The sequence below is a fragment of the Indicator indicator genome, chromosome 26 (genome assembly GCF_027791375.1).
Source record: "Indicator indicator isolate 239-I01 chromosome 26, UM_Iind_1.1, whole genome shotgun sequence".
NCBI lineage: Eukaryota > Metazoa > Chordata > Aves > Piciformes > Indicatoridae > Indicator > Indicator indicator.
In genome coordinates, this window is record NC_072035.1 from 10,706,194 (window position 1) to 10,726,409 (window position 20,216).

The window sequence follows — 20,216 nt, forward strand, 5'->3', positions numbered from 1 at the left end:
GATTTATTTCTGGCTTTCTGAGTTATTTCTCCATCTTCACAGGGACTCTCAGCATCATGTGTGCCCTTGGTGGGCACCATCAGCTCCTGCCCCAGCTCCTCTGCCTGGCGAGTGGCTGGGTGGACAGAAGGGTGGGCAGAAGCAGCTGGGTGGGCAGAAGTGTGATGGGCAGAAGGGTTGGGGAGAAGCAGCTGGGTGGGTAGAAGGGTGGTGGGCAGTGGCAGGGATAGGTCTCCTCCCCTCACTGGTGTTTCTCTTCTCTTGGCAGGACAGAGGGTGGCACTGCCCACTAATACACCCAGACCATGCTGGCCTGCCTGCAGAGGACCCAGAACCCCCCAGCCCAACATCTCCCCTGCCCCAACAAGGCGCTGGAGCCACGCAAGTGTAAGTGCTCAGAGCTGGGGGGAGGAGGGAGGGGGAGGGGGTGTCACCGACTTTGATGCTGCTTCCCTCATTGAAAAAGACACTGATTTAATTGATAATTAAAGAGAGCAGGAGAAGCAGGGAGGAAGAAGGGGGAGGGGGGGAGGAAGGAGACAAGATAAGCAAATTAAATTGGGTTGCTCTGCTTGATAAGTGGAACTTTGTTGCAGAGCTGTCTGGGCTGCATGATGGCAGTGGCAGAGGAGGATGCAGCCCTCTCCAAACCTCTCCCAGCCCCCCTCCCCTAATTACTTTCCTGATTTTTGCTGCAGCTCGCCTTCCCCAGGAGCTGGCCTTTCAGATAAGCTGTAAACCAGTTACATTCAAATGGGATCCAAAAGGTCACTCCAGTAAAGCACCTGTCTCTCCCCAGCCTTTTGTCTCTCAATCCCAACCCTGATTAAATGTATATTTAATGAGGCTGCTTTAGGCAGAGGGGGGTGGAGGGAGTTTGACCTCCCCCCCTCTGCCTGGGAAAGACACATTCAGATCCTCCAGTGATGAATTGTGTGTTTTAAAGAAGGGAGGGGAGATTTTTTTTTTTCTTTCTTTCTGCTGCTCTCAGTTGGATTTTTATTTATTTTATTTTCTTATTCAAGCCTCACACAGCTGAAGACAAATCAGCTGCTGAAGCTGCTTGTTTGGCTGCCACATCCCCCAGCCAGTTGTTTAATCATCTTCATGTTCTCTGAGATGTTTATTTGGTTTGTTTTTTTTTTTGTCCCTCTACCTGGGTAAACCTACTCCTCCCCCCCCTCCCCAGCACAGGTTTGAGTGATGTTCAGACACTCCAAAGGACCTCCCCCTAGCATGCTTCTGGTGGGGATTGGGTCAGACTGGCAGCCAGGAGGGTTATTTTAGGGGTGAAAATCCCCAGGCTTCAGTGCAGCATCACAGGGCAGTGAGGGCAGAGCAGGGTAATGGGCACCTAGTGTGCCAGCTTGGCAAGGTGAGGTGAAGAAGGTCAGTGCATTGGTGGTTGTGGGGGTGGGGTAGGATTGCTGATTGCCCTTGAGCACCCATCAGGTGTCAGTGCTTGGGGGTCTTGATGGGTTTGTGCCCACCAAGCACCCACTGAAGCCTTGGTTCTTGGGGGCCTTGATGGAGCAGTGCTCCCCAAGCATGCGTTGAGGTGTTGATTTTTGGGGGTCTTGATGGATTGGTGCCTCTCAAGCACCCAGTGAGCTGTTGGCTATTTGGGGGTCTTGATGGGTTTGTGCCCACCAAGCACCCACTGAAGCCTTGGTTCTTGGGGGTCTCGATGGAGCAGTGCTCCCCAAGCATGCGTTGAGGTGTTGACTCTTGGGGGTCTTGACGGATTGGTGCCCCCCAACTCCCCATCAGGATGTTGGATCTTGAGGGTCTCAGTAGATGGGTGCCCCCAAGCTGTTTGCCCTTGAGCACAATCAAGGAGTCTGATTCTTGGGGGTCTTGGCAGATTGGTGTCCCCAAGCATCCATCGGGGTGTCAGATTCTGGGGGGGTTCTTGGTGGACTGCTGCCCCTCCAGCAACCACTGGGGTTATTGGCACTTGGGGATCTCTGCAGATTGATGCCTTCTGAGAACCCTTTGGGGTGTCAGCATTTGGGGGAGGTCTTGACAGATCAGCCCCACAAGCTGTTTGCCCCTGAGCACCCGTTCAGGGTGCCCAGCAGTCATGGGTCTTAGTGGACTGATGTCACTTGAGCACCCAAGAGGGTGTCAGATCCCGGGGATCTTGGTGGATTGGTGCCCGTGTGTGGTGTCACCACTTGGCAAGGCACCCACAGATGGGGAGAGCTGCTCTTGGGCATTCTGGGAGGTGCTGGGGTTCTGAGCCATGCTGGGAGGAGGCTGGGCTGCAGAGCTCTGACTGCAAGCCAAACCCCAGCAGCTGTGGGACACCAGGTTTGGGGGTTTTTTTTGGCTGCTCACAGCCCATCCCTCATTGCAGGACCACACCTGAGGCTTGTCCCCCACTGTGGCACATCCCCTGGGGTCAGGCAGTGTGGGGAGGAGCTCCTTTCATTTACGGGTGCTGGAGCTCTGGGACAGGCTGCCCAAGAGAGGTGGTGGAGTCTCTGGAGACATTCCAAACCCACCTGGCTGTGTTCCTGTGCGACCTTATCTAGGTGACCCTGCTTTGGCAAGGGCTGTGGGGGGGGGATTGTGATGGTTTGAAACTGTCTTTTTAATTTTTCCTTGCAAAGTTCAGAACAGAGAAAGTGAAAGAATGTAAATAAGTCACTATTGGGTGTAAGAAAGCAAAACACTGATTGTTCTAAACACTTCCATTGGATAGATAGAAATGTTTAAGAACTATTACCCAAAACAAGGTAGGCATTCTGCACATTCTGCATTCTGCAGTGGGGGCAGCTGCTGGGCTGTCTGGCTGCTGTTTCTTCTTCTCTAGAGCTTCCTTCCATCCCCAGCATTTTGGGATTCTGTGGTGATCCTGGGATGCTGTGGTGATCCTGTGGTGATCCTGGGATTCTGTGACTCTGTGGTGGTAGCCAAGCCAAGCTTCCCAGCTTGAACCCCTGCATCTTGCTCACCAGCCAGGTCACCTTAATCAAAGTTTAGCTGCCTGGCTGTTCCTGCTCATTACGGGCAGACCCAGCGCCGGCTCGCTCCTCTCTGCCTCCTGCTAGCGCAAATTAAATCGCAGGTGACACCCAGGGCCAGCATCTGCTTGGGAAGATGCTTCCCCCCAGCTTTTTATTGATGGCACCTGCAGCAAAGTGCGGCCAGAAGGGGCCCTCCAAGCCCCCCCTTTCTCACCACTGCCTCCTCACCCTCCCCCAACGCCTCCTCACCCTCCCCCCCTCCCCCTCCTCCTCACCCCCTCCCCACCACCTCCCTCACCCCTCCTCCCCCCCTCCTCCTCACCCCCCCCCACCTCCTCCTCACCCCCCACCCCTCCCACCCCCCACCTCCTCCTCACCCGCCCCCCCCCCCACCTCCTCCTCACCCCCCCCCCACCCCTCCTCACCCCCCCCCCTCCTCCTCACCCCCCCCTCCTCCTCACCCCCCCCCTCCCACCTCCCCTCCTCACCCCCTCCTCCTCACCTCCCCCCTCCTCCTCACCCCCCCCTCCTCCTCACCCCCCCCTCCTCCTCACCCCCTCCCACCACCCCTCCTCATCTCCCCTCTGCGTCCTCCTCCCCCCCCCCTCCTCCCACCACCCCACCTCCTCATCCTCCCCTCTGCGTCCTCCTCCCCCCTCTTCCCACCACCACCTCCTCATCTCCCCTCTGCGTCCTCCTCCCCCCTCCTCCCACCACCACCTCCTCATCTCCCCTCTGCGTCCTCCTTCCCCTCACTCCCCCTCCCCCCCCACCCCCCTCCCGGCAAGAGACGGCCTCCTGCCTAAAGCCAGCCCCAATTTAGAAGTGGCTCTGATGACTTAATTTGCTGCTGAGTATCTCAGTAATTATCTTTATGGCTCTTATTTCTGTCCTCTGGCGTTGTTTCTGTCGATATTAAATGAGCCTGGCTCTGGAGCGCGCTGGCCGCCCAGCCCGGCCCCGCGCTGGGATCCGATTATCCCGCCCCGCCGCTGATTCATTTGGGGATTAATTTCATGGAAAAGGTGAGCTGGCTCCCTTTGCCTGCCCGTGCTGGCAGCTGACAGCCCTGCTGCCTTCAGACAACCCCACAACCCCAGCGTGGTAGGGCTCGGAAGGGACCTCCGTGCATCCAAACCTCCCCGCCCTGCTCAAGCAGCTTGCCCAGGATCACAATGCCCAGCTGGGTTTGGAAGCTCTCCAGAGAAGGAGACTCCACAACCTCTCTGGGCAGCCTGCTCCAGGGCTCCAGCACCCTCACACCAAAGAAATTTCTCCTCTTGGTCAGATGGAGCCTCCTGAGTTTGTGCCCACTGCCCCTTGTCCTGTCCCTGGACTCCACTGAGAAGAGTCTGGTCCCATCCTCTTGCCCCGCAGAGGTCCTTTAGCTCTTGCTGAGCATGGATCAGATCCCCTCTCAGGCTGCTCTTCTCACTGAATATTAGAAGGAACTTCTTCACTGAAAGGTTACTCAAAGACTGGTTGAGGCTCCTTCCCTGGAGATATTCAAAGTGAGGCTCAATGAGGCCCTGGGCAGCCTGATCTAGTTGGGGCTGTCCCTGCTGATTGCAGGGAGGTCAGACTGGATGAGTTTTGGAGGTCCCTTCCAGCCTGGACCATTCTGTGAGTCTGTGACTGGAACAGGCTCCCCAGGGAGGTGGTTGAATCCCCATCCTTGGAGGTGTTTGACAGAGGCAGAGATGTGATGCTGAGGGCCATGCTTTAGCAACCAGAGAATGGTTGGACTGGATGATCTTAAAGGGCTCTTCCAACCCAAACAATTCTCTGTTCTCCAGGCTAAACAGTCCCAGGTCTCTCAGCCTTTCCTCCTCACAGAGATGCTCCAGGCCCCTCAGTATCTTTGTAGCCTTCCCTGGGCTCTCTCCAGCAGTTCTTTGTCTCTTGAACTGAGGAGCCCAAGAGTTCTCCCCCTGGTTCTGCCCCTTGGCTCTCCTGATAATTACCATCTCCTTGTTCCACTGCCCTACATCCCACATTCCAACAGGGTCAGTGCATCCCACCCCATGAGTTACATTGCTTCCAAGCTCACCATTGCCAGCTCAGTTTTCCTCACCAGTAATCCCAGGGCTGCACCACAGGCAGCAGTGCATCCTGGAGGAGGAGGAGGATGCAGGAGGGTGCCCAGAGCCATGCCAGCCCTGCCCACCTCTAGCTGAGGAGCAGGAGCCTGAGGAGAAGCAGCATCCTCAGGAAAATATCATGTTCAATTAACTCCAGCAGCCTGGTCCCGTTGGATTTCATTCCGTGTGTGTTACAGGAATCCTGAGCTTTATTTAAATGATAAATCAAATCATGGCCCTACTGGCTTGGCCAAAGCCTCTGCTGCTCCTTCTCTCTGCAGCAACATAGAGGTGGCTTTTTACTTGATTAAATGTTCCTTTGGATGTGCCACCTCCAGCTTACCCTGCTCTGCTTGGTGATGGAATCCATATGGAGTTGGGAGTTGATTGCTGAGCTCCTGGAAGGACATGGATAAGCTGGAGAAGGGGAGAGCCTCCTGAGGTTCAGCAAGGCCAAATTCAAGGCCATGCACCTGGTATCAGTCTGGGTTGGGGGCTGGAGGGCTGAAGAATAGCCCTGAGGAGAGGGACTTGGAGGTGCTGTGGGAGTGAAAAGCCGGACATGAGCTGGCACCATGTGCTCACAGCCCAGAGCCAGCCATGTCCTGGGCTGATCCCCAGCAATGTGAGCAGCAGGGGCAAGGAGGGGATTGTGGCCCTCTGATGTGCTCTGCTGAGTCCCCACCTGCAGTGCTGGGGCCAGCTCTGGAGTCCTCAGCACAGGAGGGGCAGGGACCTGTTGGAGTGCGGACAGAGGAGGGCATGGAGATGATCCAAGATTTGGAACCTCTCTGCTGTGAGGCCAGGCTGTGAGAGCTGGGGTTGTTCAGCCTGGAGAAGAGAAGGCTCCAGGGAGACCTTTCAATGTTTAAAGGGGCTGAGCAGAAAGCTGGGGACAGACATTTGAGCAGAGCCTCTTGTGACAGGACAAGGGGTGGTGGTTTGAACTAGAAGAGGGTGATTCAGACTGGAGAGAGAGAAGAAATGTTTGATACTGAGGGTGGTGAGAGCCTGGCCCAAGTTGCCCAGAGGTGGTAGATGCCCCATCCCTGGACCCATTGCAGGTCAGGTGGTGTGGGGCTGTGAGCAACCTGCTCTAGTTGCAGATGTCCCTGCTGAGTGCAGGGGGTTGGACTGGATGACCTTGAAAAGTCCTTTCCCATCCAAACCATTCTGAGATTCTATGAAGATCACATTTAGCCATGTGAGCATCAACCACCACCTCTCACCTCCCTTCTGGTGGTGGGGCTGATTCTGGAGCCTTGTGCTGCGGATCCCATGAGCTGCTGTAAGAACCATCTCACAGGGGGTGACATGAACCCTCCTGGCATCTCCAGCTGGGTTATTAAAACACTAATGAGAGCTGATGGCCAGAGCTGAGGGAGCAGCTCCAGGGTCACCCCCCAGCTCCCTGCATGGGGACTCTCCTCAGTGCTCAAAGTATTTAATTGTGTTGGGGGTGAAGCTCCATTTGATGGCTCCTCATTCCCCATAAAATACCCAGCTGAATTTCAGGAGGGGGTTACAGATGAGGGGAATGAGATGGATTCTCTCATTTTCAGTTTCTAGAAGGGCTTGGTTCACGATGCTTCTGGGTATTTATGTCCATGCCATAAAAAGGACATCAATTAACAGCCAAGCCCCAAATGTGCTGCTGATTTGCACTTTCCCTGCCAGGAAATGCTGCAAAAACCACTTTTCAATGGGCCACGTGTGTGGTGGGAGGGTGGATGGGTGAAGGAGACCTGCTGGGAACTGGTGGGACCATATCCCACCTGGTCAGAGCTGGGTCTTCAAGAGGGTTTTGCTGGGAAAGCACCATCCTGCATCAGCAGTTTGGTGTCCAAATGTCCCAGGACAGCACCAGTCCATCAGGTCGTGGGCACTGGTGGGAGCATCTCCTGCCAGGTCAGAGCTGGGTCTTTGAGAGGGTTTTACTGGTAATGCTCCATCACACAAGGGTTTGGTGTCCAGACTTCTCAGGACAGCACCAGTCCATCAGGTCGTGGGCACTGGTGGGAGCATCTCCTGCCAGGTCAGAGCTGAGTCTTTGAGAGGGTTTTGCTGGCAAGGCTCTATCACACAGTGAGGATTTGGTGTCCAGCCTTCTCAGGACAGCACCAGTCCAACAGTTCCTGGGCACTGGTGGGAGCATCTCCTGCCAGCCTTTGGGTAGGCTTCTCTTGTAACGCCCTGGCACACAACGAGGATTTGGTATCAGTATCAGGATGAAATTGGGCTGGCATTGGGGTTTGCATTGGGGTGGCATTAGGGCTGTGTTAGGGCAGTATTGGGTGGCATTTGGGTGACATTGGGGTGGTATTGAGGTGACACTGGAGTAACATCAGGATGACACTGGGACGACGGCATGAGGATGGCACTGGGGTGTCTTCAGGGTTTGCATTGAAGAGGCATTGATGTGACATCAGGGCTTTGCTGGGGCAGTGTTGGGTGGCATCTGGATATCATAAGGGTGGCATCGGGGGGAGTATTGGGGCAACACTGGAGTACCATCAGGATGGCACTGGGGTGGCCTTGGAGTTTGCAGTGGGGTGGCACTGATGTGGCAGCAGGGCTGTGCTGGAGCATTGTTGAGTATCATCAGGGCAGGATCGAGCTGACACCTGGAGCAGCTTCAGGACAGTACAGGGCCAACACCAAGGGTGCCATTGGGATGACTTTGGGGTTGGTGTTGAGCTGCCAGTGGGGCAGCAGTGGGGTGAGACTGAAGCCCCTCTTGACCACGACGTTGCTCTCCCCGGGTGCCGCCGGCCGCGGCGGTGTCTCGGTGGCGGCAGCGGTGTCTCGGTGGCAGCCACGGTGTCTCAGTGGCACTAATACCTCGTGGAGGAGACAAATGGGAAGTGACACGTGTGTGTGTAGCCGGGGATTCGTGGTGACGCTTTGACTGCAGATAATAAAGTGCTCGCCCTGGGGTGATCCAATTCAGCGGCAGCCGCCTCGGCACGGCCGCGCCGCGCGGCGACGATGGCGACGGCACGGGGGAAGGGGGGTAGAGAAGAAAAGGGAAAGGAGATGGGGGGGGAAAGAGAGGGGGGGAAAAAAAGACCCACAACAAAAAAATCAAAGCCTGCCTGAAATGACATGTCAGCCTGAAGAAAAGGGGACGTGTCAGGGGATGAATATCTCGGGGCCGGCGCGGCTCGGCTGCGGCCCTTTGTGCTTTGTCATGAATTTTGTTGTCTTTGCAGATTAGGGCTCGGCGAGGGCTTTGCCACCTCCGGTTGTTCCCATGCATTTCTCCCCTCTTTCTCTAGCTGCTTAGGGATTTAAGTCCCTGAAGAAGCTGGGGTGTGTTGGGGGGACACACCACACCAGACCCAGCACCCTGATCTTTGATCCAGCCCTGATCCTTGCTCCGTCATTCCCTTCCTGAACCCAGCACTCTGTTCCTTGGCTCTGGCACCTCCTTCCTGACCCCAAATCCCTGATCCTTGCTCCATCACTCCCTTGCTGACCCCAGCACTCTGTTCCTTGGCTCTGGCACCTCCTTCCTGACCCCAAATCCCTGATCCTTGCTCTATCACTCCCTTCCTGACCTCAGCACTCTGTTCCTTGGCTCCAGCACCTCCTTCCTGACCCCAAACACCCTGATCCTTGCTCCAGCACCCTGATCTTTGATCCAGCCCTGATCCTTGCTCCAGCACCTCCTTCCTGACCCCAAACACCCTGATCCTTGCTCCAGCACCCTGATCTTTGATCCAGCCCTGATCCTTGCTCCATCACTCCATTCTTGACCCCAGTACTCTGCTCCTTGCCTCCAGCACCTCCTTCCTGACCCCAAACACCCTGATCCTTGCTCCATCCTTCCCTTGCTGACCCCAGCACTCTGTTCCTTGGCTCTGGCACCTCCTTCCTGACCCCAAACACCCTGATCCTTGCTCCATCACTCCCTTCCTGACCCCAGTACTCTGCTCCTTGCCTCCAGCACCCCATTCCTGACCCCCAATACCCTGATCCTTGCTCCCTCCTTGAACCTTGCTCCATCACTCCATTCCTGACCCCAGCACTCTGCTCCTTGGCTCCAACACCCCATTTCTGACCCCAGCTCCCTGGCCCTGGCCCTGGCTCTGCCCTCTGACCCCATGGGGTGGGCAGGAAGGTTTCTGCATGGAGCTGCTGCCCATGGGGCAGCCAGTTCCTGCTTTGCCACCTGGGGCTTGGACTCAAACTTCCGGGATTTGATTGATTTATTCAACTGCACCAGGTTTTGTTTGTTTTCTTCCAAGCGTTTTCCAAATATTGAGGTTTCTTCCAAGTGTTTTCCAAATATTGAGGTTTCTTCCAAATGTTTTGCAAATATTGAAGTTTCTTCCAAATGTTTTGCAAATATTTAGGGTTTAACTGTTCCAAAAGCTGCTCCCAGTGTTGCAGGCAGAGGGAGAAAAGGGGATTTTTGGTGCTTTTTGAAGCTTTGAAGGCACTGGGATCTCCTTGCTGGGAGGGGAACGGGGAGCCTGGTCCTGAAGTCCAGAGACAAGCTCTTGGTTCTTGAACTTAATTCAGGTGGGGGCTGCAGCAGGATTATTTTTTAATGAGAGCCACTGGCACGTCAATCACTGCTCAGGTCCCCAGTGTCTCCTCCTGCACTCAGCATCTCTCCCCTTCTCACCCCTCCCTGCAAATTAAACCCTGCCTAATTGCTGCCCTTTTGTCCCCTAGGCTTGGGCAGGCAGAGTGGGAGGGAAACACCAGTTCAGCACTGGGAAACACCAGTGCTTTCCAGTAAAAGGAGCAGGACAGGAGGGAGAAGGAGAGCGAGGTCTGGGAGCATGCACAGGGCAAGGTGACCTCTGGGAAATGCCCCTTGCCAGGGGGAATGTGGAGATGTGCTGGGATAACTGTTGGACTTGAGAAGTTTAAAGGTCTTTTCCAACCTAAACCATTCTGTGATACCATGGTGGGAATTCCAGGCAGAGCAGTCAGGGCTTTGTGTTGCACTTTGGGGCAGAACACCATGGAGGACCTCCCATGAGCTCTTGGATGTTCCTCTTGGATGGCTGCCCAGGTGGTGGGCATGGTGCTGTCTACCTCAGCCTTCCCAGCATCCCTGACAAACCCACTGGAGCCCATCCACAGTGTCAAGCAATGACCATGCCCAGGTGCAGGATACTGCTGCAGAGACAGAACTGCCCAGAGCAGGAGACAAGTGCCAGCCAGGCATCCAGCATGCCATGGCACAGGGAGTTGGCATCACATTGACTGTGCTGGCAGCAGGAAGCATCCTGATGCTCCAGAATTCCCAGCACCAACAGGCTGGATCCCCAGCACTAGGCTGGTCCCAGCTCTCACCACCTCCCCCTGCCCAGGATGGGGAATATCCTGCTGCTGGTTTCCCTCCTTGCTGGAGCAGCCAGGATGGGTCCATGGTTTGCCCAAGGCTGTTCCATGGCAGGAGGAGCTTGGCAGCTCCAGCAGCCCCAGCAGCAGGTCTGCTCCTATGGGGAAAAAGGGGAGAAAATAAGGTTTGTTCCAGTTTATCTCAAAGAGGGGAGAAGGAATGGAGAGGAGGGAGGCAGCCAGGCATATCTGTCATGCTGGCACCAGTTAGGTGCCTGGTGCTGCTGCTGCTGCATCCACAGGATGTACCCCCACCCCCAACTTCCCACTCACCATCCCCATCCTGACCTCCCAGGCAGCACAGCCCCCTCTGCAGCATCCTGCCCTGAAAACTGAAGTCATAAATTACTGGAGGGTGCACTCAACCTGCTCCAGGGACAAGGGACCCTGACAGGGGTGCTGCCACCAGCACCAGGCTGGGTACACTCAGGGCAGATGGGCTGTGGGAGCAGCCTGGAGCATCCTTCCTGGGGCTGAAAGTTCTTCCTGGTGCTGAGTATCCTTCCTGGTACCAAGCATCCTTCCTGTCCTTCCTGGGGCTGAAAGTTCTTCCTGGTGCTGAGCATCCTTCCTGGTACCAAGTATCTTTCCTGTCCTTCCCAGTGCTGAGCATCCTTTCTGGTACTAAATATCTTTCCTGTCCTTCCCAGTGCTGAGCATCCTTTCTGGCTGGGGAGATGCTGGAATGCAGGGGTATGGGGGATACAGGAGATGCTGGGATGCTGGCAGTGGGTGCTCATGCCAGGAGAGGCTTTTAGGGAATTTCTCAGGACATTCTCATCCCCTCCCACACCTCCCACAGCCACCCCTTGTCCCCATCAGACGTTTTCCTGGCTGCTCTGGGCAGGAGGAGAGCTTCCCGACCCATAAACCCAGATTCCTTCCGGATGGCAGCACCGTCGGGGGCTGGGATTTACATCTGTGTCTGGAACTGGGTTTGGTGGCCAATTTGCTAAAGTAAAAAAAGTTGTTTAACTAGAGGCATAATCTCATAAGCCTGCTCTGCCATTCCTAATGGCTTCTGGTTCCTGCCTGGCTTCCCAATAATGCTTGGAGCAGGAGCTGGGAGTAATAGAAAAAGCCCTGGGATGATGACTGCAGGCACTGCAGGTTCCATTTACAGGAACAAAAGAGGCCAGAAACAAAACAATTGAAAACTTCCAATAAAATCCAACCCAAAGCTTTGGCTGCTGAGCAGATTCAATTATTGAGCTGTTACTGAGTTCAGGCTACAAAAAAAACCCAGAGCTGGTCAGGGAGGGAGGAAGGAAGGGGGGTGCTGGCCACATTCTGTGGGAGTGCTGGAGGAGGAGGGAGAGAGTTGGGAGAGGTGGAAATATCTCATGGGACAAGAAGCTGTTGGAAGGAGTCTGTCCCCAGGCTGGGTTTGGTTTAGGGGTGATAAAAGCTGTGGTTGCTCATGGTGGTGAGCCCAGCTGAGGTGTGCTGGGTGAGGATCCCACCCAATCCCAGTGTGACCTCCAGTGGTTCAAGTTGAGGATGGAGGGAGGGTGCTGGGAGTGGTGGAAGTGTCTCCTGGAAGAGGCTCTTGGTGGGTGTCTGTCCTCAGTCTGGGTTTGGTTTAGGGGTGATAAAAACTGGTGGTGAGCCCAGCTGGGGTGTGTTGGGGGTCAAACTGCCAGATTATGGATCCATGGTGCATCCCACCCACTCCTGGTGGGACATCCTGTGGTTCGAGCTGAAAACAGAGGGAGGGTGCTGGGAGTGGTGGAAGCTTCTCCTGGGAGAAGAGGTTGTTGATGGGTGCCTGTCCCACCCTAAAACACTGGAGTTGCTCATCGTGGTGAGCCAGTTTAGGTGTGTTGGGAGTCAAATCCTGCTGGGTGGTGATCCAGGGTGCATGCCACCCACTGCTGGTGTGACATCTGATGGCTGAAGTTGAAGAAGGGATGGGGTGGGGACAGAGGAAGGCAGTGGCTGGTGTCAGGGCTGGTGTGGTGAGCCAGCTGAGGTGTGCTGGGAGTCAAATCCTGCTGGGTTGGGATCCATGGTGCATCCCACCCACTGCTGGTGTGACATCTGATGGCTGAAGTTGAAGAAGAGATGGGGTGGGGACAGAGGAAGGCAGCGGCTGGTGTCAGGACTGGCGGTGCCGGCGTGGGTTTGCGCTGGCAGTAATTACAGCCCCTTAGAAAGCAGTAATTAGCGCGGCGGGGGGGAGCCGCCGGCGTGCCGGCAGCGGAGCCGCCGGGGAATCGGTGGCTTTGTCATTCTGCTGGCGGGGGGTTTGCTGTGTCACCCTGATAGGTGACAACACACTGCAGCGGGGGCTTGTCACCCCGTGGAAGCGTAGAATCATTCAGGTTGGTTGGAAGAGACCTTTCAGATCATCAAGTCCAAACTTAACCCAACTGCCAGGGCTGCCAAACCATGGCCTGAAGTATGGCCACAGGTTTCTTGAGCAGCTCCAGGGGTGGGGACTCCACCACCTCCCTGGGCAGCCTGTTCCAATCCCTGACCATTCTTGCAGTGAAGAAATTGTTCCTGAACTCCAGTCTAAACCTCTCCAACCCAGCTGGTGTGAAGAGCTGACAAAGGATGGCTCCTGGCTCCTCCTTGCCTGCTTGTGGTGCTCCTCAGGCACACAGCAGCGCTGGGGCTTGCCACTAGGATGCCTGTGGTAGAACTTGGTTCACCCACACGGGCAGCTCTGCCCATCCTGCTGCAACAGGCAGCTCCAGGGTGGGGCTTCCCAGGGCTGTCCTAAAAGTGTCACCTGCGTTCCAGGACAAGAGGAAATGGCCTCAAGTTGTGTCAGGGGAGGTTCAGGTTGGGTATGAGGAAAAATTTCCTCACAGGATGGGTTCTCAGGCACTGGAACAGGCTGCCCAGGGAGGTGGTGGAGTCACCATCCCTTGGAGATGGCTGTGGTGCTGAGGTCTGTGGTTTAGTGGCAGTGGCTTAGCAGCAGTGGTGAGATTGTGAGCTGCAGGTGAGCTGTTGGGCTTGATGATCTGAAAGGTCTCTTCCAGCCTCAACAGTTCTGTGATTCTGTGATGGATTTTGGTGACATCCCCCCACCAGGTAGCCACAATGCCCACTGGTGATGCTACCTGCCTCCCTCCCTCCCTCCCTCCCTCCTTCCAGCAGTGGCCCCTTTTCAAGGCTTATTTTTGCTAGGAAAAGAGCATTTCGGTGGAACAGGCTCATTAGGGATTCTGCAAGTGTCACCAGCTAATTAGTGTCATGTTAATTGAGTATTCACCGTGCTGCCACCTCCAAGGACAGCGGTGCCGGCATGAAGGGGAATGCGGATGTACGTGGTTCACAGTGCCTGGTGCTGTGCCATGCCATGCTGTGCCACAGGGCAGCTGGGGTCCTGCTTGCAGCTCACCCAGCAGCACCCAGGGTACACACTGCCCTGCACCCATGCAGCTCCCAGTGCCCACCAGTGAACCCAGCAGCACCCAGTGTACAGACTGCCCTGCAGCCATGCAGCTCCCAGTGCCCACCAGCTCACCCAGCAGCACCCAGTTTACACCTTCCAGTGCACCCATGGAGCTCCCAGTGCCCACCAGCTCACCCAGCAGCACCCAGGGCACAGGCTGCCCTGCAGCCATGCAGCTCCCAGTCTCAGGAACTCTACAGGGGTTGGTCAATCAATGTGCCTGGTGGGGCTGATGGTGCCTCCCACTCCTGCACGTGCCATCCATCCTGTCTCCTGGCAGCTACATTAAATCCTACTCAAAGGCCCTGATTTTAATTGGCTTAATATACTCGTTAATGACAATGTCTGCTTAAGACACCTGTAAAAAGCCCCTGACATCAGCTTAATGGCAGGAAGGGCTGGGGAACACTCTGCTGCTCTGATGGAGAGTGGCCACCACCTCATTCCTGCATCTCCCCAAACATCCTGCTGCTGCCCAAGAGGTGATGTGGAGCCCTGCAGCCACCAGTGCCCCAACTTCCCCCAGAATCCTACTTTTAACATCATGCCTGGTTCCACCAGCACTAGTAGGGAAGTGATCACTCTCCCGCACTGGTGAGGCCACACCTTGAATCCTGGGTTCAGTTTTGGGCCCCTCACTCCCAGAAGGACATTGAGAGGCTGGAGCAGGTCCAGGGAAGGGTGACAAAGCTGGTGAAGGGTCTGGTGAGGAGCAGTTGTTCAGCCTGGAGAAAAGGAGGCTGAGGGGAGACTTTCTGGCTCTCTACAACTCCCTGAAAGGAGGTTGGAGTCAGGTGGGGGTTGGTCTCTTCTCCCAAGGAACAAGTGATAGGACAAGAGGAAATGGCCTCAAGATCCCCCAGGGGAGATTTGGGTTGGACATGAACAATTTGTTCCCCAAAAGGGCTGTCAAAGCCTGTCCCAGGCTGCAGGGAGTCCCTGTCCTTGAGAGGAGTTTCAAAGCCATGGAGACATGGTGCTGAGGGCCATGGTTTAGTGGTGACCTGGCACCCTAGTATCAAGTGATAAAAGGGGAGAGTATATCCCTAGTATATCCCTAGTTTCAAGTGATAGAAGGAGAGACTCTATCCCTAGTATATCCCTAGTATCAAGTGATAGAAGGGGAGAATCTATCCCTAGTATATCCCTAGTATCAAGTGATAGAAGGGGAGAATCTATCCCTAGTATATCCCTAGTATCAAGTGATAGAAGGGGAGAATCTATCCCTAGTATATCCCTAGTATCAAGTGATAGAAGGGGAGAATCTATCCCTAGTATATCCCTAGTATCAAGTGATAGAAGGGGAGAATCTATCCCTAGTATATCCCTAGTATCAAGTGATAGAAGGGGAGAATCTATCCCTAGTATATCCCTAGTATCAAGTGATAGAAGGAAATGGCCTGAAACACCCTGAAGGGGAGGGTTAGGTTGGAGATTAGGAAAAATTTGCTGCAGGGAGAGGTCAGGGATTGGAACAGGCTGCCCTGGGAGGTGGTGGAGTCCCCATCCCTGGAGGTGTTCAAGAAACCTGTGGCCATGGCACTTTGGGACATGGTTTGATGGCCACGGTGGTGTTGGGTTGCAGATCAGACTCGCTGATCTCAGCAGTTCTTTTCCAACCCAAACAGCTCTAGGATCCTACTCTCACCTATCACCCACACCAGGCTCCCAGCAGAAAAAAGAACAAACAGAAACCCAATAAATAAAAAAAAATAACAACAACTCTCTCCTTCTCTGGAGACTTTCCAAACCCACCTGGGTCCATTCTCATGCGGACTACCCTAAGTGATCCTGCTCTGGTGCGGGAGGGTTGGACCTGATGATCTCTTGAGGTCCCTTCCAACCTCTGATATTGTGTGGAAAAAAAAAAACAAACCCAAAACCTAACAACAACAGCAAAACCCCAAACCCAAAAAACCAGGTCAAGGCACCAAAGCTACCCCCCTCCCACTGCCAGAGTCACTTGTAAGTGGCCTAAAATAAACTCGGTGTGGAGAATGGAAATGTCACTTTCCCCAACGGGGGAATCTTTCTCCCAGATTGGATTTAAACTACATTATACAAGCAATTTCATGGGTGCTTTGAGCTGCTACGAGAACCCTCACCCAAAAAAAATGGGGAAAGCCATGCATTTACCCAGCCATAAATCAGCAGCTCCCTTATAATGAGCACCCAAAAGGAGGAAAAAAAAAAAAAAACAAAAAGGCACTTTTATGCAATTTTACAGATGAACAAAACTGGGAAAATTAAATGTGGTAACCTACTGGAGTCAGCAAAAGTCACTGCAGGGGAAAAAAAATATAATATAACTGAGATAAGTGTATATATATTATTTTTTCTTTTTTTTTTTTTTTCCTTGGGTTCCTTTCAAACTCTTGGTTTTTGTTTTTTTTTTTTTTTTTCTTTTCCCAAGCAAGTTTCTGCCATTCTGGTGTGAAAACTCATTTGTTGTCCCCATTATACTTTCATTTGGAGTTTATCTTGAGTATCCAATGAGCCACCAACTGTGAAAATGATTAAATCTACAGAATCTATCTAATAGAGGGAATAAATTAGGTGCTTAAAAATCTCCATGCCCACACACTCACTGGCTGGCATGCAGAGGGACCATGTTCTGCTCCCAAACTGCTCCTCAAGCCCCTGGCCACCTGGGAGTTATAGAATAATAGGCTGGGTTGGGTTGGAAGGGACCTTCAAGATCATCCAGTTCCAACCCCCTGCCACATGCAAGGACACCTCCTACTAGGCCACTTTGTTCAAAGCCTCATCCAGAGCCTAGCCTTAAACACTTCCAGGGATGATGTGTCCACAGCTTTTCCGGGCAACCTGTTCCAGTGTCTCACCAGAGCAACTGGGGGTAAGAATCATAGACTGGTTTGAGTTGGAAGGGACCTTCAAAATCATCTCGTTCCAACCCCCCTGCCACGGGCAAGGACACATGGGCAGGTTGCTCAAAGCTTCATGCCAGGTGCTTGCCCACAGCCAGGTTTTGCAAGGATGAGATGGTCAAATTGGGAGGTTTGGGACTGCCACCATCCCACCAATCAGCCCCAGTCCTCTCAGGGACTCTTCCTTAGGTAGTCTTGGAGGCTCCCAGGAAGCACATCCCCACAGTAGGTAGGGGAAAAGGGACTGTGTGTTCCCACCATCCCCATGGGGACACTGGGGAGCACTTCACTCTGGAAGCCATCAGGAGCAGTGATTGTTGATGCTACCATATGCTGGGTGGCAGAGCTGCAGCACTGCATGCACCTAACAAAGCTGGTAAATTGGTCCTCATCTATCTCCCAGTACAGGGACACGATCACTTCCCAGCTCCTGCTGGCCACACTGTTGGTGATCCAGGCCAGGATGCTGGTGGCCTTCTTGGCCACCTGGGCACACCCTGGCTCATCTTCAGTCACCGTCAGCCAGCACCCCCAGGTCCTTTTCTGCTGGGCAGTTTCCAGCCACTGCCCCAAGTCTGGAGTGCTCACGGGGTTGTTGTGACCCAAGTGCAGGACCCAGCATTTGGCCTTGTTGAACCTCATCCCACTGACCTCAGCCTATCCATCCAGCCTGGACAGATCCCTTTGCAGAGCCTTCCTGTCCTCCAGCAGATCAACACTGCCACCCAATTTAGTGTCAGCTGCACACTTACTGAGGGTGCACTCAGTTCCCTCGTCCATTGCTAAAGATGTGACAGGTGATCACAGAATCACAGATCCAGCCAGGTTGGAAGAGACCTCCAAGATCATCAAGTCCAACCAATCACCCAACCCTATCTAATCAACCAGACCATGGCACTAAGTGCCTCATCCAGACTCTTCTTAAACACCTCCAGGGATGCTGGCCCCACCACCTCCCTGGGCAGCCCATTCCAAGGGGCAATCTCTCTTTCTGGGAAGAACTTCTTTCTAAGATCAAACCTAAACTCCCCCCTGTGCAGCTTGAGACTGTGTCCTCTCATTCTGTTGCTGTTTGCCTGGGAGAAGAGACCAACCCCCAGCTAGCTACAACCTCCCTCCAGGTAGTTGTAGACAGCAATAAGGTCTCCCCGGAGGGAGTGATGGGGTGGTGAGTGATGGGGTGGTGAGTGATGGGGTGGTGAGTGATGGGGTGATGGGGTGGTGAGTGATGGGGTGATGGGTGATGGGTTCCTGTCCTCCTGCTGGCACTGGGGTTCACCCTCTGCGTTGTTCCCCCAGGCGAGACGATGGCACCGATGCATTCCCCGCGCTACCCCAGCCCTGCCGAGCTGGACGCCTACGCACAGAAGGTGGCCAACAGCCCCCTGACCATCAAGATCTTCCCCACCAACATCAGGGTCCCCCAGCACAAGCACCTTAACCGGACGGTCAATGGCTACGACACCACGGGGCAACGCTACAGCCCCTACCCCCTGCATGCCACTGGCTACCAGGGCCTCCTGGCCATCGTCAAAGCCTCCGGCAAGAGCGTGGTGAAGAACTCGGAGGGGAAGCGGACTAAGCTGTCGCCCGCCCAAGTTGGCATCGCTCCTTACCCCGTGTCAAGCACTTTAGCTCAAGGTCCCTCCTGCGCCGGGCAGCTGAGCTACCACAGCGGCCAGAAGCAGCTGGAGGGTCCCGTGCCCCCCAACGTGACGGTGGCGGCCTCGGTGCTGCCGTTGGCGAGCAGGAGCCTGGCTCTGCCACCGTCCAACCTGCCCTCCATCCAGAGCATCATCTACCAGATCAATCAGCAGTGCCAGGCGCAGGGTGCCCAGCCAGGCTGCCCGGCTGTGGTGGCTGCCAACCCCAGCCCGGCCAAGCACGGCGCTTTCCCTGGCACCGCCACGACCTACGCCGGCGCCGTGCTGCCGGAGTGCCGCAAGGGTGCCGAGCTGGCACTGGGCTCCAACCCAGCTGCAGCCCTGGGACCCAAAGCGGGCATCTACCCTGAGGGCATGGACTACCTGGTCTGGCAGCAGAAGCAGCAACAGCAGCACCACCTGCGAATGTACAGCGGGGGCAGTGGGGGGGCCCTCAGCAAGTCCCCCGAGACCTGTGCGGGTTCCTCGCGTCCCTACGGGCTGGGTGGCACCGCCGGGGCCGAGAAGGTGAGCTCCTCCCCCTTGAACTGCATGCATGGCAACTTCTCGGTGGGACAATACTTTGCCCCTCCCTGGAACAGCATCCTGGTGACCCCCAACAGCGACTGTTACAACCCAGCGGAGCTGGGGGCAGCGGGGCCCCGTGAACTGGGGGTACCCCCCGGCGAGGGGCTGCCCAGTAAGACCCTCTGCAATACCTCCATCCTCAGCAGCAGCCTCCAGTCCTTGGAGTATCTCATCAACGACATCCACCCACCCTGCATCAAGGAGCAGATGTTGGGCAAGGGCTACGAGACCGTGTCTGTGCCAAGGCTCTTGGACCACCAGCACGCCCATATCCGCTTGCCCGTCTACAGATAAGGACCCAACCATGCTGCTTAGCCCAAAAAACCCAGGGTGGGGACTTTGGCACGAGCCGTGCTCCCCCTCCGGCACCATGCGGGTACCGGACCGTGGCAGCGAGGGTGAGGGAGGGGGAGGGGGGACAGGGATGGGGGACCCAGGGGGTCTGCTGCCAAAAAGGGCTCCCAGGACACTGGCATCGCCCCGCAGTCCCCCGCTGCGCGCCCAGGAGGAAGGACCTCTCATCTCTAGAGCTCAGAAACCATTTTATCTCCACGAATGTGAACAGGGAATCGCTACGAGTTGCTGCTATCCAGGGAGAGGAGGCTCCAGGGTGCCAGGCAGGATGGATATGGGGCAGAGCCCTGTGCCTCGGTGCCCCGGTGCCAGCCCGGGTGCCCGCAGGGAGCTGGCACCCGACCTGTAGCTGAAGTCCGTAACTTGCACTGCTTTGATTAAAGCTAATAACTGGGATAACTGGGGACAGTCTGGAGGCTATTTAAGAAAAAACACTTGAAAACTTGAACAGATTTTTGGGTTGGTTTTTTGGTTTGTTGTTTTTTTGGGGGGGGGTTAAGTTTTATCTTTTTGGGGTTTGTTTTGTTTTGGTTATTTTTAGTTGGCTAGGCTGTACATTTACATGTTGGCTGCTACAGAGTCTCCTCCTGCTCCTCATCCTCCTCACCCTCCTCCTCTTCATTTTCATCCTCCTTTTTCTCTTCATTTTCATCCTCATTCTCTTTCTTCTCTTCATTCTCCTCCTTCTCATCCACCTCCTTATCATCCTTCTCCTCATTCTTCTCCTCATCCTCCTTCTCCTCCTTCTCCTACTCCTTCCCCTTCTCCTCTTCCTTTCTTCTTCTCCTCCTTCTACTCCTCCTTTCTTCTTCACCTCATCCTCCTTCTCATCCTTCTACTCCTTCCCCTTCTCCTTTCTTCTTCTCATCCTTTCTTCTTCTCATCTTTCTCCTCCTTTTTTATTTTCCTCCTTTTCTTCT

At 54.9% G+C, this 20,216-nt stretch overlaps 1 protein-coding gene across 1 annotated transcript; it reads left to right on the forward strand.

Moving 5' to 3' along the window:
• Positions 1–302: 302 nt before the first annotated feature.
• FAM222A (family with sequence similarity 222 member A) lies at positions 303–19,236 on the forward strand. The gene is made up of 2 exons (XM_054392881.1): positions 303–387; positions 18,011–19,236. The coding sequence occupies exons 1-2, from the start codon at positions 306–308 to the stop codon at positions 19,234–19,236; spliced, it is 1,308 nt and encodes a 435-aa protein (XP_054248856.1). The 5' UTR covers positions 303–305.
• Positions 19,237–20,216: the final 980 nt, after the last annotated feature.